The sequence below is a fragment of the Staurois parvus genome, unplaced genomic scaffold (assembly GCF_062004578.1).
Source record: "Staurois parvus isolate SC_StPar_1 unplaced genomic scaffold, SC_StPar_1.0 ptg000839l, whole genome shotgun sequence".
Lineage (NCBI taxonomy): Eukaryota > Metazoa > Chordata > Amphibia > Anura > Ranidae > Staurois > Staurois parvus.
In genome coordinates, this window is record NW_028318635.1 from 4,131,880 (window position 1) to 4,155,301 (window position 23,422).

The following is a 23,422-nucleotide window of genomic DNA, read 5'->3' on the forward strand; positions in this document are numbered from 1 at the left end:
TGATGTGGTTATTATGGGTGGTGGAGTATGGGACATTTGAGGTATTGCTGGCTTGGTAAGTAGGTAGGATATGCTTGGTAGAGTTATGGTTTTCGGAGTGAAATATTATGGGAGGTTATGATTGTATGTGGTGCATGGTCTAAGTATTATGGAGTGTTTAGGGGGACATTGGAGGCCCTGATGCAATGTGGGGGGACTCTGGGGACCCTGCATGCAATGTGGGGGGACTCTGGGGACCCTGCATGCAATGTGGGTAACATTTAACAGTGTCATTTCATGAAATAATTTACGAGGGCGTGATTAGGGGTGGAATTAGGGGTGTAGCAGGGTAGGAGCTGGGTGGGTCAACTGGTGGCGAGTAACTCTTAAGGCCTGGCTAGTATCTCAGGACTTGAAATTTAAAACCCTGCTCTAAGGGAACCCGACTTCTTGTGCCATTGACTCCGCTGAAGCTCCCTACCCTTCCTACATTTTTTTCCCTCTTTTTCCTCTTTCCTAGACACCTAGGATGTCTATTTTTTCCCTCCATTATGCTCTGACTGCTAGGTACTGCTGCTCAGAGAGCAGGGCAGAGTGACTTTCACCTTCTGAGGTCTATGTTTCATTTCCCACCTCCTAGTGGCTCTGTACCTGCAAGTTTGTTCCATTTTCTTGCTATGTACATATCTGCTATGTTCCTCCATATATCTCCCACCACACTGCAGGACATGTTTGCTGTGGAGGCTATGGCCCTCAGCCTTTAAACACTGCATGTTATTTTGCTGGAATCTAGTCTATTACTTTATTGATGTCCTGTATCTTTGTTCGTGATTGACACATTACTGTTAATGGATATCATTAAGCATAGTCTGTCATGTCATACTGTTATGTTTTGCTGCATACCTTAAAGTGGAACTACACTGCATCTGAGCACCACAAACTAAAAATGCTATTTCATTCATTTTTAATTTTCAAAGCAAACTCACCCATCAAGTCATGTGTCAAAAAAACACCCCCTGGCATTTCTGGCAGTGGCCATCTTTAGTAACGGCAGCTGATTCCAGTAGCATTTGCTTCCTGGAATCCGTCTGCCCTTAGCTCAGGCATTGGCTTAGCTGAGAACCCTCTCCTCCTGAAGACTCCTGGGATGTATGGCATAATTTGCCTAGACATGGAAATATGGAAGTAACTAAAGAAATGTATTAAAAAAGTTTAAAACAAATACCTATTAGATACTTTCCTATCCACTTAATAATCCTACCAGCATAAGGATTAAGGAATAGTTAATGTTGAATAAGATTAAATTTTCCGCTTTAAGGAAAGAATGAAAACAAAAAAATTATTGCCACTGGTCCTAAAAAGCATTTAGCAACTTATGTATGAAATGTGGCATAAACAGGAACATTTCTGGCTGCCCATAGCAAGCAACCAAACTCAGAATTGCTTTGATTGATTGGTTACCATTGACAACAAGAAATGTATCTCCAGATTATCTGCTTCTTTTGATATGTGACCTTCACTGAAGACATCCTCTGCTTCAGCATTTTTTTTTCCCATCACCAGCACAAGTTTGAATGGCCAAAGTTTATGACAGGCCTACTTTAAGTAAAACGTAGTCAAACTCCTAAGAATAATATAACACACATTAAAAAAAAACATTGTAAATTCCTTTGTATGGAATTTTTTACTCTTCATAAAAGTTTGTGACAAACTGCATATCTATCATTCTTAAGTAGTTTTCTCTGTAAACATACAGGCCTTCACAAAAATGAAAACCGTTCCCACACATTGTCACAGGGTCATAAAAAGGATTAATATATAATTTGTTGTGTTATTATAGTCTATTTTTGCATTAACTACCACTATGCCAGAATCTTGTAGCTCTCCCCCAGTTGGTCAGATCACGTATAAGGCCCCATTTGCACTTCATGTAGCAGGAACACGTGTTCCTGCTTTTAATTTTGGGGGGGCAATTTACTCACAGGCAACTTCCATCACAGAGGCACAGCTAAGCGGCACCAACAATTTGCCCTCTTTGAAGCCCAGTAAGCTCTGACATGACTCCATATTACTAGCAGTGCATGCAGTGAATGATAAAAGTGAGGCTTCCCACCTGTTAGCTAGGTGTCTCATCACACAGCGGAAGCAAAAGAATGTTACATCACTTCCGCTTTCAAAGCTAAACATGTCATCACTTTCACACCTAAAAATCATGTAGTGTTTCCATTCTTTTGTCCAGCCACTGTATATGATGGTCTAGAGCTGCCTTTTTCAACCAGGGTGCCTTCAGGTTTCTTTGGGGTGCCTTGGAAAAATGTCTTAAAAATTGTTCAAAAATTGAATACAAGCCAGCAGGTGGATGAAGCCTGCCTTTTAGTTATACAAGGCTACAGGTTTTCATTGTGCAGCTGCTGGAGTCCTAACAACCAATGATGTCATCAGTTGATAAGGCAGATGTCAGGTGTCTACACAGCATTCTTGTTTTCCCCTCCCCTACCCTTCTCTGTCAGCATTGAGGGGGTCACATTAGCTAAGTGAGGGGGAGAAACTGAGGGAGAAGAGAAACAATGGAATACTAGTCAGTATCAGTGTGCAAAGGTAATTTTGCTTTGGAAGAATAAAATCACCTCTAACGTTGGGTGTCCAACATGTTGCATTATGTAAAACTATTACCTTAGGTTTTTACATTCTAGAATGGGGTGCATAGTTTTTTAGGGTGCCTTAATTGAATTGAAAATTTGAGAAACACTGGTCAGGATGTCAATCAAAAAAAGTATCATGTTTCGGCAAGTGTCCTATTATTACTGCTACATATTGGATTCTAGCAGACACTCAAGGCTGCTATCCTTTAGAAGTGTGAGGATCACCCCTTCTGCATGGTCTATTTCTATTCTGCCCACGACCGCCATCCTATATCTTGGACTACTATTAGGCTGTTGACTGGATAAAGGAAGCCTTTCTCCTTTCCTTCACACTGTGATTTAACTACTGTATATAATTCTCTGGAATGACTTGTGTGCAGTTTGCAGAAAGTTTAGATGACATAATTGTCACGGTTCATTTTTAACTAAGAACATCACACAATTAACAGGAGACTATGGCAGTGTGATAAATATTGGAATATTTATACCACAAGGTAGAAGAAGGCTGGGAAACACTATCCATCCAATTGCATTTCTACACACCACAGACACCGCAAAGGAAGCCCCCAGTGACAGCTCTCTATCCAAGTAGAGGTAATAACATGTCAATAGAACCATCCTTGGAAACACTCATTATTACATATGATAATGTACAAAATCAATGACTCTTGCAAACATTGTTACCACATTAAATGCGAAGAACAGTAGATCACTGCTGACAAAAAAACATTACAGTAATTGTAAGGCAGTATGTTGACCTGAAGATTACACAGTAAATAACATGTGCATTGTTACCCAACGATTGGCTTCCAAAGTGGCAGCAGTTATTTTTTGTAAATAAAAACACAATGGTTCAGATTGTTTTACTTGGCCTAAAGCTAAAAAACATAAGGGCTATGGTATCTGAAGGTGTCACCCACGCTGGATATAGAAGTTTCAACACTCAAGCATTCCTGTGCTAGCAAAGCTATGACTGTGTAAGAATGTCATTTGCATTTCCATACAAAAGGTCAATGCACATGCAATCAAACTCCAATATAAATCAATATACCACACGTCACTTACAAGCGAGATTCAAAAATGTTAAATATAACATAGAAATCTTTTTCGTTACAGCTAAGCTAAGATCATGTCTTTAAAAATATATATAACATGCTATTATACGCTTGTGGTCTCTTCTCTCACTCACACCCATAGCCCCCCTGGGATGGGGCAGGCTCTCATCTTGGTTTACACATGGTCAAAAACCTTGAGATGTCGTTTGTGCGCCAAGTTTTACATGTGGCTAAAACTATAGAGCAGTCTTCCAGTAGGATATATGTTATACATACTCTGGTGCTTCACCTGCTGGTAATATCCGCCAATATACACTCCAAGGTTACATATAACGGACACACAATATTCATTTAGCTTAATCCATTTTCTTGGCAGACGTGCAGTTTGGTGTATTTTTTATATTTTCTAAAGTAGTTAGACAAAACAGCATACAATTTCAGCCATCCATTCCAAAAGCTATCAGCCTGTGTCCTGAGCCTTTTACTGTACAATACCATGACCTAGAATAGCCCAAAACACCAGCCTTATGCTTTGACATGATGCTACACCTTTTGTTCTTAACATCTACAATGGTGGTCACGTCTGATATTCTGCCAACCAAGCAAAAATTATACATTCTCTATAGACTTTTGAAAATACACTACGGTTTCTACAACTGGATCACGAGAGCAAACAAAGCACAAAATTGCGTACATGAGCTTGATTATCTGCATTTTCTTTATATAATACTGAACACGAAGCTTGACGTGAAATCCTGCAGTGATGCAAAAGCCTTATGCCCATGTGCCACATTATATCAACATTCAGCAAAAAGATAATAGAAGCAAATGTTCCGATTACTTTCTGTAAAACCGTAGTATGTGTTTAACTGTTTTATTCCACAATGTCTGTGTTCATACTAAAATATTACAAAATGTACAATACATCTAAAACAGGAATGACCTTGAACGCTGCTGCTTCCCAATTGTTGAATGCCTTTAGTGCTTCACAGAAAACAATACAAGTTTGTCCTGCTGACACTTCTAAATACAGGTTGAAGCAACCTTTTAAAACCTGAGGAATCCTTGAAATAATCTTCATGCCCTGGGAACCCCTGTCAAAACCCAATAATTGGGGGTCAGTGGGAAGAAGGCCCCTTACATTGGCAGGGGGAAGACTGCCCCTTACATTGACAGGGGGGAGACTACCCCTAACATCGGCAGGGGGGAGACTGCCCCTGACATTGGTAAGCAGAAGAATGCCCCTTACATTGGTAGGTGAAAGAATGCCCCTTACATTGGCAGGGGGAGAATTCCCCCAATGTTGGTAGGGGGAAAATGCCCCCTACGTTGGTAGGGGGGGGAAAATGCCCCCTACGTTGGTATGGGGGGGAAAATGCCCCCTATGTTAGTATGGGGGGGAAAATGCCCCCTACGTTGGTATGGGGGGGGAAATGCCCCCTACGTTGGTAGGGGGGGAAATGCCCCCTACGTTGGTAGGGGGGGAAATGCCCCCTACGTTGGTAGGGGGGGAAAATGCCCCCTACGTTGGTAGGGGGGGAAAATGCCCCCTACGTTGGTAGGGGGGGGAAATGCCCCCTACGTTGGTAGGGGGGGGAAATGCCCCCTACGTTGGTAGGGGGGGGAAATGCCCCCTACGTTGGTAGGGGGGAGGAATGCCCCCTACGTTGGTAGGGGGGGAGAATGCACTTTGCATTGCCCCATGCACTGGCAGGGGGGAGGATCCCCTTGCATTGGCAGGGGGGAGAATGCCGCTTGCATTGACAGGGGGGAGAATGTTGCTTGTGTTGGCATGGGGAGAATGGCTGTTGCATTGGCAGGGCGAAAAATGCCCCCTATATTGGCAAGGGCAAAGAATGCCCCGTACATTGGCAAGGGCAAAGAATGCCCCTTACATTGGCAGAGGGAAGAATGCAACTTACATTGGAAGGGGGAGGAATGCAACTTACATTGGAAGGGGGAAGAATGCAACTTACATTGGCAGGGGGAAGAATGCACCTACATTGGCAGGGGGAAGAATGCCCCTTACATTGGCAGGGGGAAGAATGCCCCTTACATTGGCAGGCGGGAGAATGCCCCTTACATTGGCAGGCAGGAGAATGCCCCTTACATTGGAGGTCAGTGGGAAGAATGCCCCTTACATTGGTGGTCAGTGGGAAGAATGCCCCTTACATTGGTGGTCAGTGGGAAGAATGCCCCTTTCGTTGTTCAGTGGGAAAAATGTGCTTTACATTGATAGTCAGTGAGAAGAATGCTCCTTACAGTCATAGTTGGCTGGAAGAATGCCCCTTATATTGGGGATCAGTGAAAAAGAATCCCCCTTACATTGGTGGTGAGTAAGAAGAATGTCTCTTACATTGGTGGTCAGAGGGAAGCATGCCCCTTACAGTGGTAATCACTGGGAAAAATGCTCTCTATATTGGTATACAGTGGGAAAAATGCCCCTTACATTGGTAACCAGTGGGAAGAATGCCCCTTATATTGGGGGTCAGTGAAAAAAATGCTCCTTACAGTGATAGTTGGCTGGTCATCCCTTATATTGGTGGTGAGTGGGAAGAATGCCCCTTACATTGGTGGTGAGTGGGAAGAATGCCCCTTACATTGGTGGTGAGTGGAAAGAATGCCCCTTACATTGGTGGTGAGTGGAAAGAATGCCCCTTACATTGGTGGTGAGTGGAAAGAACGCCCCTTACATTGGTGATCAGTGGGAAGAACGTCCCTTACATTGGTGATCAGTAGGAAGAACGTCCCTTACGTTGGTGATCAGTGGGAAGAATGCCCATTACGTTGGAGATCAGTGGGAAGAATGCCCCTTACGTTGGTGATCAGTGGGAAGAATGCCCCTTACATTGGTGATCAGTGGAAAGAACGCCCCTTACATTGGTGATCAGTGGGAAGAACGCCCCTTACATTGGAGATCAGTGGAAAGAACGCCCCTTACATTGGTGATCAGTGGGAAGAACGCCCCTTACATTGGTGATCAGTGGGAAGAGCGCCCCTTACATTGGTGATCAGTGGGAAGAACGCCCCTTACATTGGTGATCAGTGGGAAGAACGCCCCTTACATTGGTGATCAGTGGGAAGAACGCCCCTTACATTGGTGATCAGTGGGAAGAACGCCCCTTACATTGGTGATCAGTGGGAAGAACGCCCCTTACATTGGTGATCAGTGGGAAGAACGCCCCTTACATTGGTGATCAGTGGGAAGAACGCCCCTTACATTGGTGATCAGTGGAAAGAACGCCCCTTACATTGGTGATCAGTGGAAAGAACGCCCCTTACATTGGTGATCAGTGGGAAGAACGCCCCTTACATTGGGGATCAGTGGGAAGAACGCCCCTTACATTGGTGATCAGTGGGAAGAACGCCCCTTACATTGGTGATCAGTGGGAAGAACGCCCCTTACATTGGTGATCAGTGGGAAGAATGCCCCTTACATTGGTGATCAGTGGGAAGAATGCCCCTTACATTGGCAGACACTGGAAATACTACCCCCCACCCTTCCAGTAGTGGTCAGAATACTACCCTCCCTCATCAGTGTAAAGCCAGTGGCTCTGCCTGGTGACGTTGGTCCTGGAACTGGCCCCATCATATTGGAAGGTCAATCAGCCCCATCTCCCAGAAGCCCTGGTACCCTGTGGAGGAACCCTGGCTAACAATGGATACACATTTGTAGAATGGATCAAATCCATAACAAGCTGGATGGCCAATCAGTATTTACAAGCCCCACTGAACAAATATGACGGACCAGTGGAGGAAATCCAGTCCACCCAATTTTTGGTGGCACTATAAGATGGAACAAAAGACAGGCATTGTCTGGAGATGTCATTCAAAGCCAGGACTGCCTGTTTCCATCTGATGAATGACTAGGATCCTAATACAGAACAAGTCCAGGTACGATCCCTGTGTGCACGTGCTTGTCTAGGATGGGTTGTGTACACCCTCCATGCGGATGAGAGCTGCCCATGACTCACCTGCCACTGTGTACCTGTCCAGGTAGTTGAGCACGTTGCCCACACTGAGGATGCCGGCTGCGGCCACCCTGGCTCTCCTGAGGTCGGGGAGGTGCTCCTTGGGCTCCAGGCTGTCTTTGTGGATGTCCGGGGACTTGGTGTCCAGTGCGGGGGGTGCCGGGCTCATCCTTCCAGACAAGGTCTCCACTCGTCCGTCCTCCGCTCCCGGCATACAGTCCTGGCTGCTGCTGCTGCCGGCCGTGCCCGCTCCATCACTCTCCAGACACATCATCAGCTGCTGCCCGGAGCTCCGCCACTGATTCCGGGCAGCTGAATGGAAGAGACTCACCGTGCCGACCGTGGCCGCTCCTCCTCACTGAACGGAACAAAGCAGCCCGGGCTGGGGGGAATCCGGCACGGTTCAGCTACACATAGCCGGCCGGCTGCCTGCAATGATGTGACACTTGACAGCTCGCCGTACACAGCGTCCTCCCCCTTCTCCTTCTTCTTCTACTGCAGAGAGGTGTGCGACTCTGAGGGCACTCCAGGCTGAGGAGGATGAGGCTCCGCCCACAACCATTGCTGGAGAACACAGCGAGCCCACACCTGACTGCTGCTACACTACATCCTCCCATCACTGACAGAGGCATCCGACGCAGCGCCACCTGCTGGACCATCACCTGAAACGCATTACGGCTCAGAGCCGCCTCTACCATTCACCTCTCTGATACCTTCAGCTCTGTCAGCGCCTCAAGTCCTGTGTAGTGCAGGCCAGGGGCGGACTGACCATTTGGAAACTCGGGCACTGCCCGATGGCCCGGGGTCAGTAGGGAGCCCAATGAGATGCCCCTGCTAACTTTTTCATAGGCTTTTTTGAGTTTGGGCAAGGACACGGGGCCCCATGATCCCCTATTGCCCAGGGGCCCCATGAGTTGTCAGTCTGCCCCTGGTGCAGGCCATACATGGGTCAAATTCCAAACCAATTTTCTTTACACATTCGGAAATTTAAGCCACACATGGGTTGAATTCTGAAAAATTTTCTTTCGAAAATCTTTTCTAAAAAGTTTTGTTCGAATTTCACACCATTAGTGGGTCACAGAAATGGCTGATTTTCAACGAGCATCGAATATAAGTGATCAGCATGTCGGAAATATTTTGAAAAACAAATGAATTTCTAATCAGCGATGGGAGAAATGTACAGGCGTACCTTGGTTTACAAACGCCTCGGTTAACGTAATTTTCGGTTTATGAATGAAAATCCATTGAAAATAATGCTTCGGTTTACAAATTTTTTTCTGACCTCCAGAACGGATTAATTGGTTTTCAATGCATTTACAAATTTTTTTAGCAATATAAATGGATTAATTGGTTTTCAATGCATTTACAAATTAATTTTTTGCACTTTAAATGCATAGATACTGTACAGGAACATGATTAAAAAAAAATGTGTAAATGCATTGAAAATCAATTAATCTGTTTGTATTGAGAAAAAAATTTGCAAATGCATTGAAAACCAATTAATCCGTTCTGGAGGTCAGAAAAAAGTAAAAAAAAAAGTATTTTATCTGTTCAAAACTCTTTATAAAGTGCACTTTAAAGTCATAAAAGTCAAACAGTTTAATTTAAGAGTTTTGAACAGATAAAATACTTTTTTTTTTTACTTTTTTTTTGACCTCCAGAACGGATTAATTGGTTTTCTTTGCATTTGCAATTTTTTTTCTCAATACAAACAGATTAATTAATTTTCAATGCATTTACACATTTATTTAAATCATGTTCCTGTACAGTATCTATGCCTTTAAAGTGCACTTTACAAAGAGTTCTGAACAGATAAGACTTTTTTTTACTTTTTTCTGAACGGATTAATTGGTTTTCAATGCATTTACAAATTAATTTTTAATCCTGTCCCTGTACAGTATTTATGACTTTAAAGTGCACTTTATAAAGAGTTTTGAACATATAAAAGACTTTTTTTTTTACTTTTTTCTGACCTCCGGAACGGATTAATTGGTTTTCAATGCATTTACGAATTTTTTTCACAATACGAACAGATTAATTGTTTTCAATGCATTTACAATTTTTTTTCAATCATGTCCCTGTACAGTACTATGCTTTTAACGTGCACTTTATAAAGAGTTTTGAACAGATAAGACTTTTTTTTTACTTTTTCCTGACCTCCGGAACAGATTAATTAGTTTTCAGAACATTTACAAATTCAGTTTTAATCCTGTCCCTGTACAGTATTTATGTCTTTAAAGTGCACTTTATAAAGAGTTTTGAAGAGATAAAATACTTTTTTTTAACTTTTTTCTGACCTCCCGAACGGATTAATTGGTTTTCAATGCATTCCTATGGGAAACTGCGTTTCGGTTTTCGAATTTTTCGCAATATGAAAAGTCGTGCAGAACGCATTAAATTCGTAACCGAGGTACACCTGTAATCGAAAAACAATTGAGCGTGAGCTGTGTCCTGGAAAGAAAAGAAAATTCTTGGCCACAAAAATTCTTTTCTATAGCAACATGAGGTAAAATTAAAGGTTTGATTGGTCGAATTTCGAAATCAATGGTGGCACCATCGGATTACAAAATGCATAAAAATTCAGATTTTCTAAAGAAAATTAGTTCGGAATTTGACCCACTTTTTTGAAAACGCCCTGGAGGAGGGGCAAAATGCGTTGATGTATTTCCGGTTCCACTGCCATACGTAATACGTCACTTCTGGTGAGTGGAACGCACGCCGGCGTGTAGTGTTCCCGGGGGCCATCTTGTGTATGGGAGATTCTCTGTGCTGTTATCTGTTGCTGACTGTGGGATCTCTGGAAATTACTCTGGTGATGTGGCGTTTTGGATTCATTTAAATGCATTTAAAATGCTGATTTTATCATTCAGAATGTGAGTGGCTTGGTACTTGAGGCAATCGATTCGGGGGGACGTTTAGAAACATCCACCTGAATCGGCAGTTCTCACATCCGGCCGTTTATCGAGATGGGCCGGACGGGAAGAGGTGAAAGGCATAAATACTGTACAGGGACATGATTGAAAAAACATCCGTAAATGCATTGAAAACCAATCCATTCCGGAGGTCAGAAAATCAGAAACATTTTTTAAAAAGTCTTATCTGTTCAAAACTCTTTGTAAATTGCACTTTAAAGGCACGGGGCTGGCGCTATAAACGCTTCGTATTGCGAAAAAAATTGTAAACTGAGGTATTATTTTCAATGGATTTTCATTCGGAAACCAAAAATTACGTTAACTGAGGCTTTAAACTGAGGTATGCCTGTACTTTGAAGGGTCCCCCGCTACATGCTGTGGTTCAATCCAGCCCCTGTGTCAGTACAGGGGCAAAGAAGCAAAGCATACAGCAGGGGACAATGGATTCATCCCACCTAGAAGTATGTCTGATACAGACGATTCTTCAGCAGTAGTAGGTCTTCAAGAGAATGAACTTTGGTGGCACAGTGGAGAGATAGGTATATGCTTTTTCAGATATGTTGCTCAAAAGTAGCAATAGCACTTGTGAGTAGATGCAGCATACCATCATTGCAAGCAGGAAAATCTTTACTTTGCACACTGTGATACCAAAGTAGGACCCGTTTTTCAAGGCTGGAGAGCAATGGTAGCCCCATGCGTCTCTCATGAGATGTACCATAAGGGAAACTTGGGTTAACTGAAGTAGGTAAGCTGTCATTAATGACCTCCTTTTATTACAATGCATTTCAGCATCTTCTCTATTGAACTCTATTGTAGTAAAAACGCTGCTTTTTGGTTTAAAAAAGTCTCTGACCCTTTCCAAAAACACAGCAGTTCAATAAAGCATAGATGTGAACATGTTCCATAGGAAACCATGTTAAATGAACTGTAGTGCGTTTCTGCAAAAAGCACTAAAAACACATTGGTGTGAACGGAGCCTAAAATCCGACAGGCTGGTTGGTTGTACCCAAATTGATCGATCAATCAAACTTGAGTACATTCAGCCTGCCTATACATAGTTCAAATCTGGACCAGTCCCTGCTGAACTAGCCAAGATTCAAACCGTCTATACAGGGCTTCAATCTAGGGTTGTCACCTCATCCCTTTAAACCCAAACACATATTAATTACATAGGTTCTGGGGCTGATTTAATGCAGATAAAGCACTAGGTGAGTTTAATTACCATCTCAGTCAGCCACAGAACCTCTGTAATTAATGTGTTCACTTTTTAAAGGGATGAGGTGGCAACCCTACAGTCGATCAATCAATCAACTTGGGTGCATTCAGCCTGCTGATACAATAGGCATCCACCTCATCCCTTTAAACCTGAAAACATATTAATTACACAGGTTCTGAGGCTAATGTAATGCAGATAAGGTACTTACCCTAGGTTCACACCTATGCAGGTTACGTTTGAGGCGTTTCTGCATTGCGTGTTGCGTTTTTGCTGCGTTTCTTTTTTTAATTTTTCTTGTTGCTAGGCAGATTTTAAACTCAAAATGCATCAAAAATGCAATACATGCTTTTCTGAAGCGTTCCCATTGAAGACTATAGAACCAAAAACGCAACATTTTGCATTCAAAAATTCCCTTACTCTTTCCAAAAGAACCGCACCAGGTGAAAACATGGAGATGTGAACCTGTCCCATAGGAAACCATGTTAAATGGACTGTACTGTGTTCCTGCAAAATGCAAAACACTGCAGAAAACACTTAGGTGTGAACCTAGGGTAAGTGAGTTCAATTACCACCTTAATCAGCCACAAAACCTATGTAAATTATATGTGTTCGGTTTTAAAGGGATGAGGTAGCAACCTACCATATGGTTTGAATCTCGGCTGGTCCCAGCTGAACCAGACGAGATGGCCACCTTAAGACAAAAAAAATAAAACACAAAACAGTTGAGTGACAACTCAAGACAAGAACTGGGAAAAAAACATCTAGAAACTGAAAGAGTCCACATGGATGGGTGAGATAAATCCTACAGCTCCTCACATAGTTTCAGGGTTATCAAGCTGATGCAAAATAAATAGAGACTAGGGAGCAGGATCACGGTTAAAAGCTATGCCTGTATGGGCAGGCTGGTTGTACAAAAGTCGATTTACTGATCGACTTCTGTACAACTCCCCTTTTGGATTTTTCCCAATTGATCAGTGCATTCTGATGGTGGGGAAGTCTCCCCGCTGTCAGAATACAACAGTCCAGGGGGAAGGATTCCCTTCATCTACATCGAGTGTGTAGATGGGGGGATCAGGTTAATTTTTTAATTCAAAGCTATGATTGAACAAAAAAAAAGAATAATGTATGGGCTGCCTTACAGTGATCATCTAGGGCAGTGGTCTTCAAACTGCAGCCTTGGATCCAGATGTGGCCATTTGCTTTCCTCTATCCATCCCTTGGGGCACTATTCCATCCACAACTGAAACCAATGATGGGGCTCCATTTCTCACACTGGCACCAATGATGGGGTGATATTTCTCCCACTGATATCAACCATGGGACACTATTATTCCTACAGATACCAACAATAGGGCACTATTCCTTTCACTGATACCAATAATGGGGCACTGTTACTCCCACCAAAACTAATGATTGGGCATTATTTACTACTGATATTGGGACATTTTTTACTCCCACTGGCCACAATCCTGCCCCCCTAAAGTCTGAAGAACAGTAAACTGACTCTTTGTTTAGAAAGTTTGAAACCCCTGATATGGGGTTACCATGGCAACACAGATAATGGGCTGATTTACAAACATTACACAAGGAGAAAATGGGACCATTGTCTGTAGAACCAATAAGAAAAAGAGACTAGGGAGTAGGATCACAGTTAAAAGCTATGCCTGTATGGGCAGGCTGGTTGTACAAAAGTCGATCTACGCAACGTCTTCTGTACAACTGCTCTTTTGGATTTTACCCAGTTAATCAGTGTATTCAGATGGTGGGGAAGTCTCCCCGATGTCAAAATACAATAGTCCAGGGGAAGGATTCCCTTCTTTCTTGGGCAGCACAGTGGCTAAATGGTTAGCACTTCTGCCTGGCAGTACTAGGGTTGTTGGTTCAAATCCCAACCATGGCACCACCTGCCTGGAGTTTGCATGTTCTCCCTATGCCTGCGTAGGTTTCCTCCCACACTCAAAAGACATGCTGGTAGGGGAATCGGTCCTAGTATGTGTATGAATGTGAGTTAGGGACCTTAGATTGTACACCCCTTGAGGGTTAGGGACTGATGTGAATGTACAATTTATATGTAAAGCACTGCATAAATTGACAGCTCTATATAAGTACCTGAACTAAATAATCTATAAGAATAAACATTACCTTAGGGTTGGTGGTCAGTAAGAGGAGTAATGCCATATCAATGGGAGGAATAGTGCCCCATCATTGGTATTGGTGGCATAAATAGTGCCCCATCATTGCTATCAGTTGAAAACCTAGTGCCCCATTGTTGGAGCCAGTGGGAAGAATACTGCCCAATTGTTTCAGTGGGAGGAATACTGTTGCAACCAGGGGCAGACTGACCATTTGGAAACTCGGGCATTGTCTGAAGGCCTGAGGTCAGTAGGGGGCCCCATGAGATGCCCCTGGTACCTTTTTCATAGGCTTTTTTGAGTTTGGGCAAGGACACAGGGGCCCCATGATCCCCTATTGCTCGGGGGCCCCATGATTCCCTATTGCCCGGGGGCCCCATGAGTTGTCAGTCCACCCCTGGTTGCAACATTAGTATTAGTGGGATGAATAGTGCCCCATCATTTTTGTTGGTGGCAGGAATTATGCCCCACTGTTGATGGAGGAATAGTCCCCAATTGCCAGATAACAGCCAGCAAAGGGCTGCATCTGGCCCCCGGGCCACAGTTTGGAGACCACGGATCTAGGGTTATCATGACAGTACATATAATACACTTGGGCTGATTTACAAACACTACAGCAAGGAGAAAATTGCACCATTGTCCGCAGAATCAATAAGATTGCTTAAATCGTTATAAATCTGAAGCCTGGCTGGCAGCTACTGCACCAGTTTTCTGCGCACTAGTCTTTGTAAACCTGTAAACGAAGGTAATTTGTGTTTCCTAATCAGTGAATGTTTGCAATCAACTTCTATAAAGGACATCAATTTTAACCTTGATTTCCTTACTAACACAAGTATTCTGATAAGATGAATACTTGCCCCTAGGTGTATTTCAGTGATTTAGCTAATACACTTCATATGTGTTTGCCTAGCTGCGCTCTTCCTTAAAGTTGCTAGCAAAGTACTGTGAAATAATTGAAGCACATTTGCATTAGAAAAAAAAAGCTGTGTTCTATTCATTAAAGGGTTTTCAGTAGTTCATTAAGGTAGATGTGATTAGCTGTCCAAACAATTAGGTTTCCAAGGGCAAGCAGATGTGATTATTTCTGCAGAGAGTTTAAAGAAGCCTCACAGTATGACATGAACTGGGTGCAGCACATGTCTGCCTGAAAACTGAACGCATTCTTCAGCAAATGTATATTGCAAGTCACAAAGGACATCCTTCTAAAATCAGTCTGTGCATGAGTCCTGTTAAGCTTCTGTTAGGCAAGGACCATTTCTCACCTCTACATTTTAGGTTTAGGTGTGTTTTATGCGCATTACTATTCAACTCTATGGAATGTGCATTTTACTGTAAAGCAAGAAAAACCATGGTCATTTTGTAATACACCAAAAGGCAGAGGTGTGAGTATATCTAAAGCAAAAAACTTTTCTAATCCCTCTCCACTCTATTCAAAACTAGAAAAAAATATGTTTTGTTTTCAGTTAAGCTTTCTTCACATTGGTGCGTACCGCCTTCTAAAAAGTGATCTGTGGTGGATTGGTTTTTAGAGGGTGATATAACAGACATTGGCAATGGGATTTTGTGGTAAACATCACACTGCAACCATGAGCCCAGCATTTGTCCCACAGTTGCAATGTGCTCCCATTGATTTCAATAGGTGAGTTTGACAGGTGGAGCCACCTCTTAAACTCTGCAACTCTGAGAGTTAAAAATGCTACAAAGCAAAGCATCACTGCTGCATCATGACAATAGTCCTGTCAGGCTATATTGTCAGTATTTGGTTCAGCCACCTGTTGTTACTGCCCTCCCATTGAAAAGGCCCTTTACTTTAAATTTCCTTCTAGACATTTGCTCCTCTTAGAAGATTTCCCCTTTATTCCTGTTCTTGTGGCAACTCAATATTTTGGATTTGACCTATGTGTGTTGCAATCTGCTGCTGTAAAAAAAGTCTGAAAACGCATAGATGTGACCATGTCCAATAGAACACCATATTAAATGGACTGTGGTGTGTTTCTGCAGAAAGCATGAAAAAAAAATGCATAGGTGTAAACCAGGCCTGATGTTCATTCCTGGTGACATTGGTGATGAAGACAATTAGTGAGAGAGTGAATGTCCCTAACCAGGACGCAAACAGCATTGCAGCCCTGACAGTGGATCTAACCCCATCACCACTTTATCCAAATCTTAAAGAAAAGTTTTACATTGGACATAATAGAAGTCTATGGGAAAACGCAGCTATCTCACATGCTGAAGCCAAAGCTCCCTACCACTCTGCCTTTCTGATTTCAATCATAGGGCATTTAAAAGTACCCCTGATGAGAATTCATTAACGTGACTGTAAAGGATCAATTTTATTTTTTTTAAAATAGCAAACATGTCATTCTTGCTTGCTCTGTGCAGTGGTTTTGTGCTAGCAGCTCCGATCCTCCTCTTCTTGAGTCCCACACAGGTGCTCCTTGCCCCTCCTACCCTGCTGAGTATCCCCATAGCAAACCACGTACCACAATCAGAATTTCTGTTAAACTCACATTCATCCTGACAGCTATCGCTGCATCACTGTGTAAGGCCCCCCACTGAAAAGACAACTTGTCTTGTCTCGTATGTGGAGGGTTACAGAGTGATCTGTTGAGAGGGTTTACAATCTGCACAACAACCATAACCATCCGTTAGCCCCTGTTTTCAACTTAAGCCTGAGGAGGAGCCATCATGCTCCATTGACACTTCTCCCTTTAGACGCTAAATACACTTGCTTTCTCTTTCACTTGAAAACAGCCACTATTAATGCCAAAGACAGAGCACTAAAGCTGCCATTACCCCAGGTTGCTGACTTTGACTACTCTTCGTGCACCTTTATTTGCTGCACCATAACCTAGTACTATCTCCTCCCAATCTTTTTTCTGCATTGCCCTTCTCTTTTTTTTTAAAGTGTTTATACTCAGCTACATTGAAGGGGCATACCCACCTACTGAGCCTTACCCCTCATTTAACTGTTTTGAACTTCACCCTTAGAAACACCACAATGCTTTTGCACACCAACATTAAAGGGCCCCAACTGTGCTGAAAGAAGCTAACTTTAATGAACTGTTCAGATCTTGTTACATACTTGGGGGCAGAACTGAGTTGCTGGTGATGTATTAAACTCTCAGGCCTACGGGTAGCCTGCTTTTCTGATAGCCCTGTGTGTATCTTTTGTAGTCCTCCACAGTCACCCAGGGTGTAATCTTTTAGCTGGAGAGCTATTCTTTATGCTTTTGATACTGCAGTACACTCTGAGTTTAGCTGTAAAGGTACCTGGGTTTATTGCCTTGTATTTGTATTGCATTGATTTCTATATGTTGACACTGAACTACTGATTTGCTGTGCTACCCTTTTACTTTGAGCTGTCAGTAAATCTACTTATTCTATAAAGGTCAGTGTGTGCCATCTTTTGTGTTGCTGCTGGAAGTTCCCAGCCAAGGTATTCTGGTTGCATCAGCGGGAGTGAGGTTCCACCTAGAGGCAGAGAAAGAGCAGAGGACCCAATACCAGTGGCCCCTGCGAGGGCAGCTCTACATCACTAATACAGATAGTGCTAACAGTTTTTCTATAGTGTGTATTGTGCAGAGTAGCTCCACTTTTGTTGAGAAAAAAACTTTGCCTTTGAGTGATCAATGTAGATTGCAAGGATTTTAACAAACTTTTTTGCTGCAGATTCCTACCTTTTGTTCTATTTGTCTGAGCATGTGCAAAATGAATGTGAATGGTAAGTGACTTTTACATTACTGATCAGCTGCTGCATTTGCTAGGTTCTAATGAGGAAAATTGCAGGGTGTGAATCTCTGTAGATGTAATGAACCCTTTGAGAATATCTCACCAAAAATGAGTTTCATTGCAGAGGATGCTCCAAATATGTGTCATAGTGAAGACTTCTGGGAAAATCAGTAAGCGAATCAAACAAGCAGGAAATGACATTTCTCTGGGCATTCCATACACATCTATGTACAGAATGCCTCCAGGTTGCCATATTGCATTGCAGTTTACAGGAAATTACAGACCGAAAAAGGTGATTTTTTTTTTAATGACGTTACATTACAATATGCCTTGTAATTGTAAACTTTATATTTTTTTTATTTGCAATATTTTTACAGCTGTCCCTCAAAGGGTGTCATACTCTAATGCCTTTACTACATTTATCAACATGCACACACATTATAGAAACCAAATAACCAAGCAGCATATGTTTGGACTGGAATGAAAGCAGAGCACCCAGAAGAAACCTACACTGCTTAAAAATTAAAGGAACACTTTTTAATCAGAGTATAGCATCAAGTCAGTTAAACTCCTGGGATATTGATCTGGTCAGTTAAGTAGCAGAGGGGATTGTTAATCAGTTTCAGCTGCTTTGGTGTTAATGAAATTAACAGGTGCACTAGATGGGCAACAATAAGATGACTCCTAAAACATGAATGGTTTTACAGGTGGAGTCCACTGACATTTTTTTCCCTACTTATCTTTTCTGACTGTTCTTCACTAGTTTTGCATTTGGCTAGGGTCAGTGTCACTACTGGTAGCATGAGGCGATACCTGGACCCTACAGAGGCTGCACAGGCAGTTCAACTCCAATAGGGTGGCACATCAATACGTGCCAGAAGGTTTGCTGTGTCTCCCAGCACAGTCTCAAGAGCATGGAGGCGATTCCAGGAGACAAGCAGTTACTCTAGGAAAGCTGGACAGGGCCGTAGAAGGTCATTAACCCATCAGCAGGACCGTTATCTGCTCCTTTGTGCAAGGAGGAACAGGATGAGCACTGCCAGAGCCCTACAAAATTACCTCCAGCAGGCCACTGGTGTGAATATGTCTGATCAAACAATCAGAAACAGACTTCATGAGGGTGGCCTGAGGGTCTGAAGTCCTGTAGTGGGCCCTGTGCTCACTGCCCAGCATCATAGAGCTCGATTAGCATTTGCCATTGAACACCAGAATTGGTAGGTCCTCCACTGGCACCCTGTGCTTTTCACAGATGAGAGCAGGTTCACCCTGAGCACACGTGACAGACGTGAAAGGGTCTGGAGAAGCCATGGAGAACATTATGCTGCCTGTAACATCATTCAGCATGACCGATTTGGTGGTGGATCAGTGATGGTCTGGGGAGGCATATCCATGGAGGGACACACAGACCTCTACAGGCTAGAAAATGGCACCATGACTGCCATTAGGTATCAGGATGAAATCCTTTGACCCATTGTCAGACCCTAAGCTGATGCAGTGGGTCCTGGGTTCCTCCTGGTGCACAACAATGCCTGGCCTCATGTGGCGAGAGTATGCAGGCATTTCCTGGAGGATGAAGGAATTGATACCATTGAATGGCCCCCACGCCCACCTGAACTAAATCCAATAGAACACCTCTGAAATATCTTGTTTCAGTCCATCCGACGCCACCAGGTTGCACCTCAGACTGTCCAGGAGCTCAGTGATGCCCTGGTCCAGATCTGGGAGGAAATACCCCAGGACACCATCCGTCATCTTATTAGGAACATGTCCTGACATTGTCATGGATGAATACAAGCAAACGGGGGCCATACAAACTACTGAGGACCATTTTGAGTTGGTGCAATGAAATTTCAGCAAAATGTACTAGCCTGCTGCATCATTTTTTCACTTTGATTTTCGGGGTGTGTTTGAATTCAGTCCTCTGTAGGTTGCTAATTTTCATTTCCATCAATCAATCCTTACGATCCTAACACATTACCCAGTCCATATCAGTATAGATATTCAGCATGATATATTTCCCCATTGAGATCTGATGTGTTTTCAAAGTGTTCCTTTAATTTCTTTAAGCAGTGTATATGGATACAAGGAGAACAAACTTCAGGCAGGTGATGACCTTGCAGGATCCAAAACAGAGCACTATAGTAGGGGTTGCTAATCATATAGCCCACATGCTGTTATTTTACCTTAAGGGTTCTTTCACACGGGTGTTCCATATGTCCGATTTTCATCTGTCCATTTACGGATGAAAAACGGACACCCATGTATTTCTATAGACTAGCAGATGTAAACGGATGATCATCTGTTTATATCCGTTAATGTCCGCATCCGTTAACATCTGTTTTTTTGAACAGAAGAAAACAGAAAATGTCCTATCAAATACTTACCATAATTTTCCTTTCCTAATGGACTCCATACATAGTATGCTGCCATGGAGTCTGTCAGGTAAACCCTATTTTTTTCCGTAAAAAAAACAGAACGGACAAAAAACGGATGTAACATACAGACATACGGTCTGTTTTTGCATCTGTTTTTGCATTGGTAAAGGATGTAAAAATGTGATGTAAAAACTATTGAGAAACTGATGTAAACTGATCTGTTTTTTTTTTGAAAAAACCTGACTGAACTGATGAAAAAAATGGAATGCCCATGTGAAAGGACCAAAAAATAAACTTCTCATGAGATAATTGTGGAGGATGCCATTGCTAGTCTCAAAAAAAAAAAAGGTTGACTGTTTAGCTGACCCCATGGCTTTAAGATCTTCAGTGAGCTGGCACAAGTATGCAGATCAGTAAAGACAGTGAAATATTGAAATATAAGAAGTATTACATTTAGATGGTCAGGTAACAGCCAATAAAGTGACAATTTTAGATAGAGACTTCAGTAACGATAGCCTCTATTTTTTGCCTCATGACATCTACCCAAGAATGATTCATCAATTATAGTTGGCATCTGCTGGGTTGAGTCACCTATTGATTTCTTGCATTTCTTAAAGCTCATCTACACTATGGGGATTGCCCTCTGAAAAGCTGTGGTGGATTGTTTTTTTTCAGAAGGCTTTTAGCAGGCAGTGCCACTTAACAACCTGCACCACCGCCCCATAGCCACATGCCTTGCACACAGCTATGGGCCAGTTGCAGTGCGTCTTTATTTACTTGCTGAATGCAGCAAAGGTGATTATTTTTGCTATGCTTGATGCAAAGCATCTTTCTTTGACATATATACAACCCTATTTACTGCCATTGCAGCTTAAGAGAGAGTGGTTGGGAGGCGGTAAAAATACGGCTAGCTAATGATTAGAGAATCAAACGCTCTTAAAACAAAAAATTTCTAACAACCTTTTATTAGTGTATAGCCCAGGGGCGGACTGACCATTTAGAAACTCGGGCACTGCCCGAGAACCCAGGGTCAGTAGGGGGCCCCATGAGATGCCCCTGGTACCTTTTTCATAGGCTTTTTTGAGTTTGGGCAAGGACACAGGGACCCCATGATCCCATATTGCCCGGGGGCCCCATGAGTTGTCAATCCGCCCCTGGTATAGCCAGTTTTAAATATCTGAAAAATGCTTGTATTGGTTGTTTTCTATAGCCCCGCACCCCAAATCCTTTTGATACTGAGTGAATGAACAACAGACATATACATCTGCATCTTTGTAGCATGGCTAGCAGTTATAGGATTACGGATTGGTCAGACATGAGTGTACGCTGGTTAGCAAAACAAAGTATAAATAACCAGACAAGTTATATGACGCAGCTATGTAAAATGTCACTACACACCCTTCTAATTTTTACTTGGAATTCTAATTAGCTGTTCTGCGATCACCAATATATGTCATATTATTATGACACCCATTTTAGAGTTAGAGCCACCTTTTTTTTTACTAGTTTATTTCATGAGTAATTCCTGTATATCCCACTTAATCTACAGTAGTGGTTACAACCTGCCATCACTAAGAGGTTTACCATAAGCATTTGTGACATCTATCTACTGCCAATCAATGAGCATGAAACTAGCCACACACATTTCCAGCTGTATGCACTGCTTGAAATTGATTTGGAGCTGTAAAGAAATCATAAAAGATCCAATCTTTTCATAAAAACATAGTTTAATTTTGTATAAAACTGTGATTGGATGATTTAAACCGTTTCATTAGGTTGATGTACGTGTTCCGAAACTTTTTAAACAAAGGACCGAAGGGTTATTTAAACTGTTTGGGGCTGAACTTTTTGGATAAGCTAGCCCAGTGTTTCTCAACCTTCTTTAAGTCAAGGTACCCTCTAAAATGATGGACAGTCCCGAGGCACCCTCTAAAATTATGGACAGTCTTGAGGCGCCCCATTCTAAAATGGGGTGCCTCAAGCCTGTCCATAATTTTAAAAGGGCACCCCATTCTAAAACGTGAAAAACTATTCTAATAGTTTTATGTAACGCAGCAACATCCACATGTGTAGGACACCCAGCATTGGAGGTGATTTATTCTTCCAAAGCAAATCTACTGAGTAGTATTCCAATGTTTCTCTTCTCCCTCAGTTGTTCTCCATCACTGAGCTAATGTGACCCCAACACAGATAGTGAGGGGTAGGGGAGGGTCAAACTAGGATGCTGTGCAGGCAACTGACATCCTCCTTATCAACTGATGATGTCATTGGTTGTCAGGAAGCCAGCGGCTAGAAGGTCCTAAAGGTGCACAATGAAAACCTGTGTCTTTGTATAACTAACAGGCAGGAAGTGGGAGACCTCAATCTGCTTATTCATGAAAGCCTGACCAATCCCAGGTTAAGAGGCCCTGTTAGTGTGGTAGACTAGCCCATAAATATGAGAGAGCTGTGCTAACAGGAAAGTCAGGTGGAAGATGGATTGCTGAGAGGTGTTGCTGTGTTGCCTGGGAGGGAGCTCCAGAGGAGTGGGGTTCTGATTCCAGGCTGGAGGCTGGAAACTGAGGAGAAGCTGAACGAGGGAGCGCCACTGCCTTGCAGTCCACCGGGGAAGGACAGCTTGCAAAGCTTGCAGAGGAAGCATCCCATCTAGAAGGCCTGAAAGCAGTTCTATCCACAGCTGCAGGGCAAGGACAGTATGAGTACCTCTACATGCCCAGGGCCTAGAAGGGAGAGGTCTGGTGGATGCAAGTTCTGGAAAGTCTTCAGGGAAAAGTTCATAACTTACCCAATCCCTCGTCCTGGGATCAGATACCATAGCCAGGTAGGCTAGTATTCTGTGCATCAAGAGGACCAAGTGCTCCTACACATTGTCAATTTACTAGAAATCCATTTGGGGACACCAACCTCCTAAAAATGGATTGCTGTACTAAGGACTGTTATGGTTCTTGCTGGGATGCAGTCAAGTGTCTGTAATTTTTTTTTTCACTAAGTGTGCCAGAGCAGGAAATGTCATCATTTCTTCAATCAAATCCGGCATGCCATAACCCCTTTACCCTATCCAAGTTCAATCTCTTAATAAAACAAAAAAACCCAAGTCCATGGATTATTTTACTGACTCTGAAAGTACAAGTGTGGATAATGTGTATTGCCTGGCATAGGAGGACCCAATCAAATTCAGGCGTGGTGCTACAGACACAATCACAGCCTTACTGATACAAGCAGATACACGAACATAGATACAGTAAGCACCAGAAACTTGTCTGCACAGACGCACAATTACAAATGTTCTGACATATGCAGAAACCTGCACAGAGACGCAATCAGACTGTACTGATGCAACCAGAAATAGGTCTGCAAAGCCTCAGCAGTAGCACAGAACTTTAGAGGCCTCCCATATTGGCACTTATA

The 23,422-nt window shown here is 42.8% G+C and overlaps 1 protein-coding gene across 2 annotated transcripts in view; it reads right to left on the bottom strand.

Annotated features, from left to right (window-relative positions):
• The window catches only part of SPNS2 (SPNS lysolipid transporter 2, sphingosine-1-phosphate), a 182,655-nt gene extending 174,479 nt beyond the window's left edge, over nt 1-8,176 (bottom strand). The window contains exon 1 of one of the 2 annotated variants that reach the window (XM_089655403.1): nt 7,651-8,176. In XM_089655403.1, the coding sequence (XP_089511529.1) occupies nt 7,651-7,921 (271 nt within the window). In that variant the 5' untranslated portion in view covers nt 7,922-8,176. The remainder of the gene's footprint in view (nt 1-7,650) is intronic. The other variant, XM_089655404.1, reaches the window with a different exon arrangement.
• Between the last annotated feature and the right edge of the window lie 15,246 nt (nt 8,177-23,422).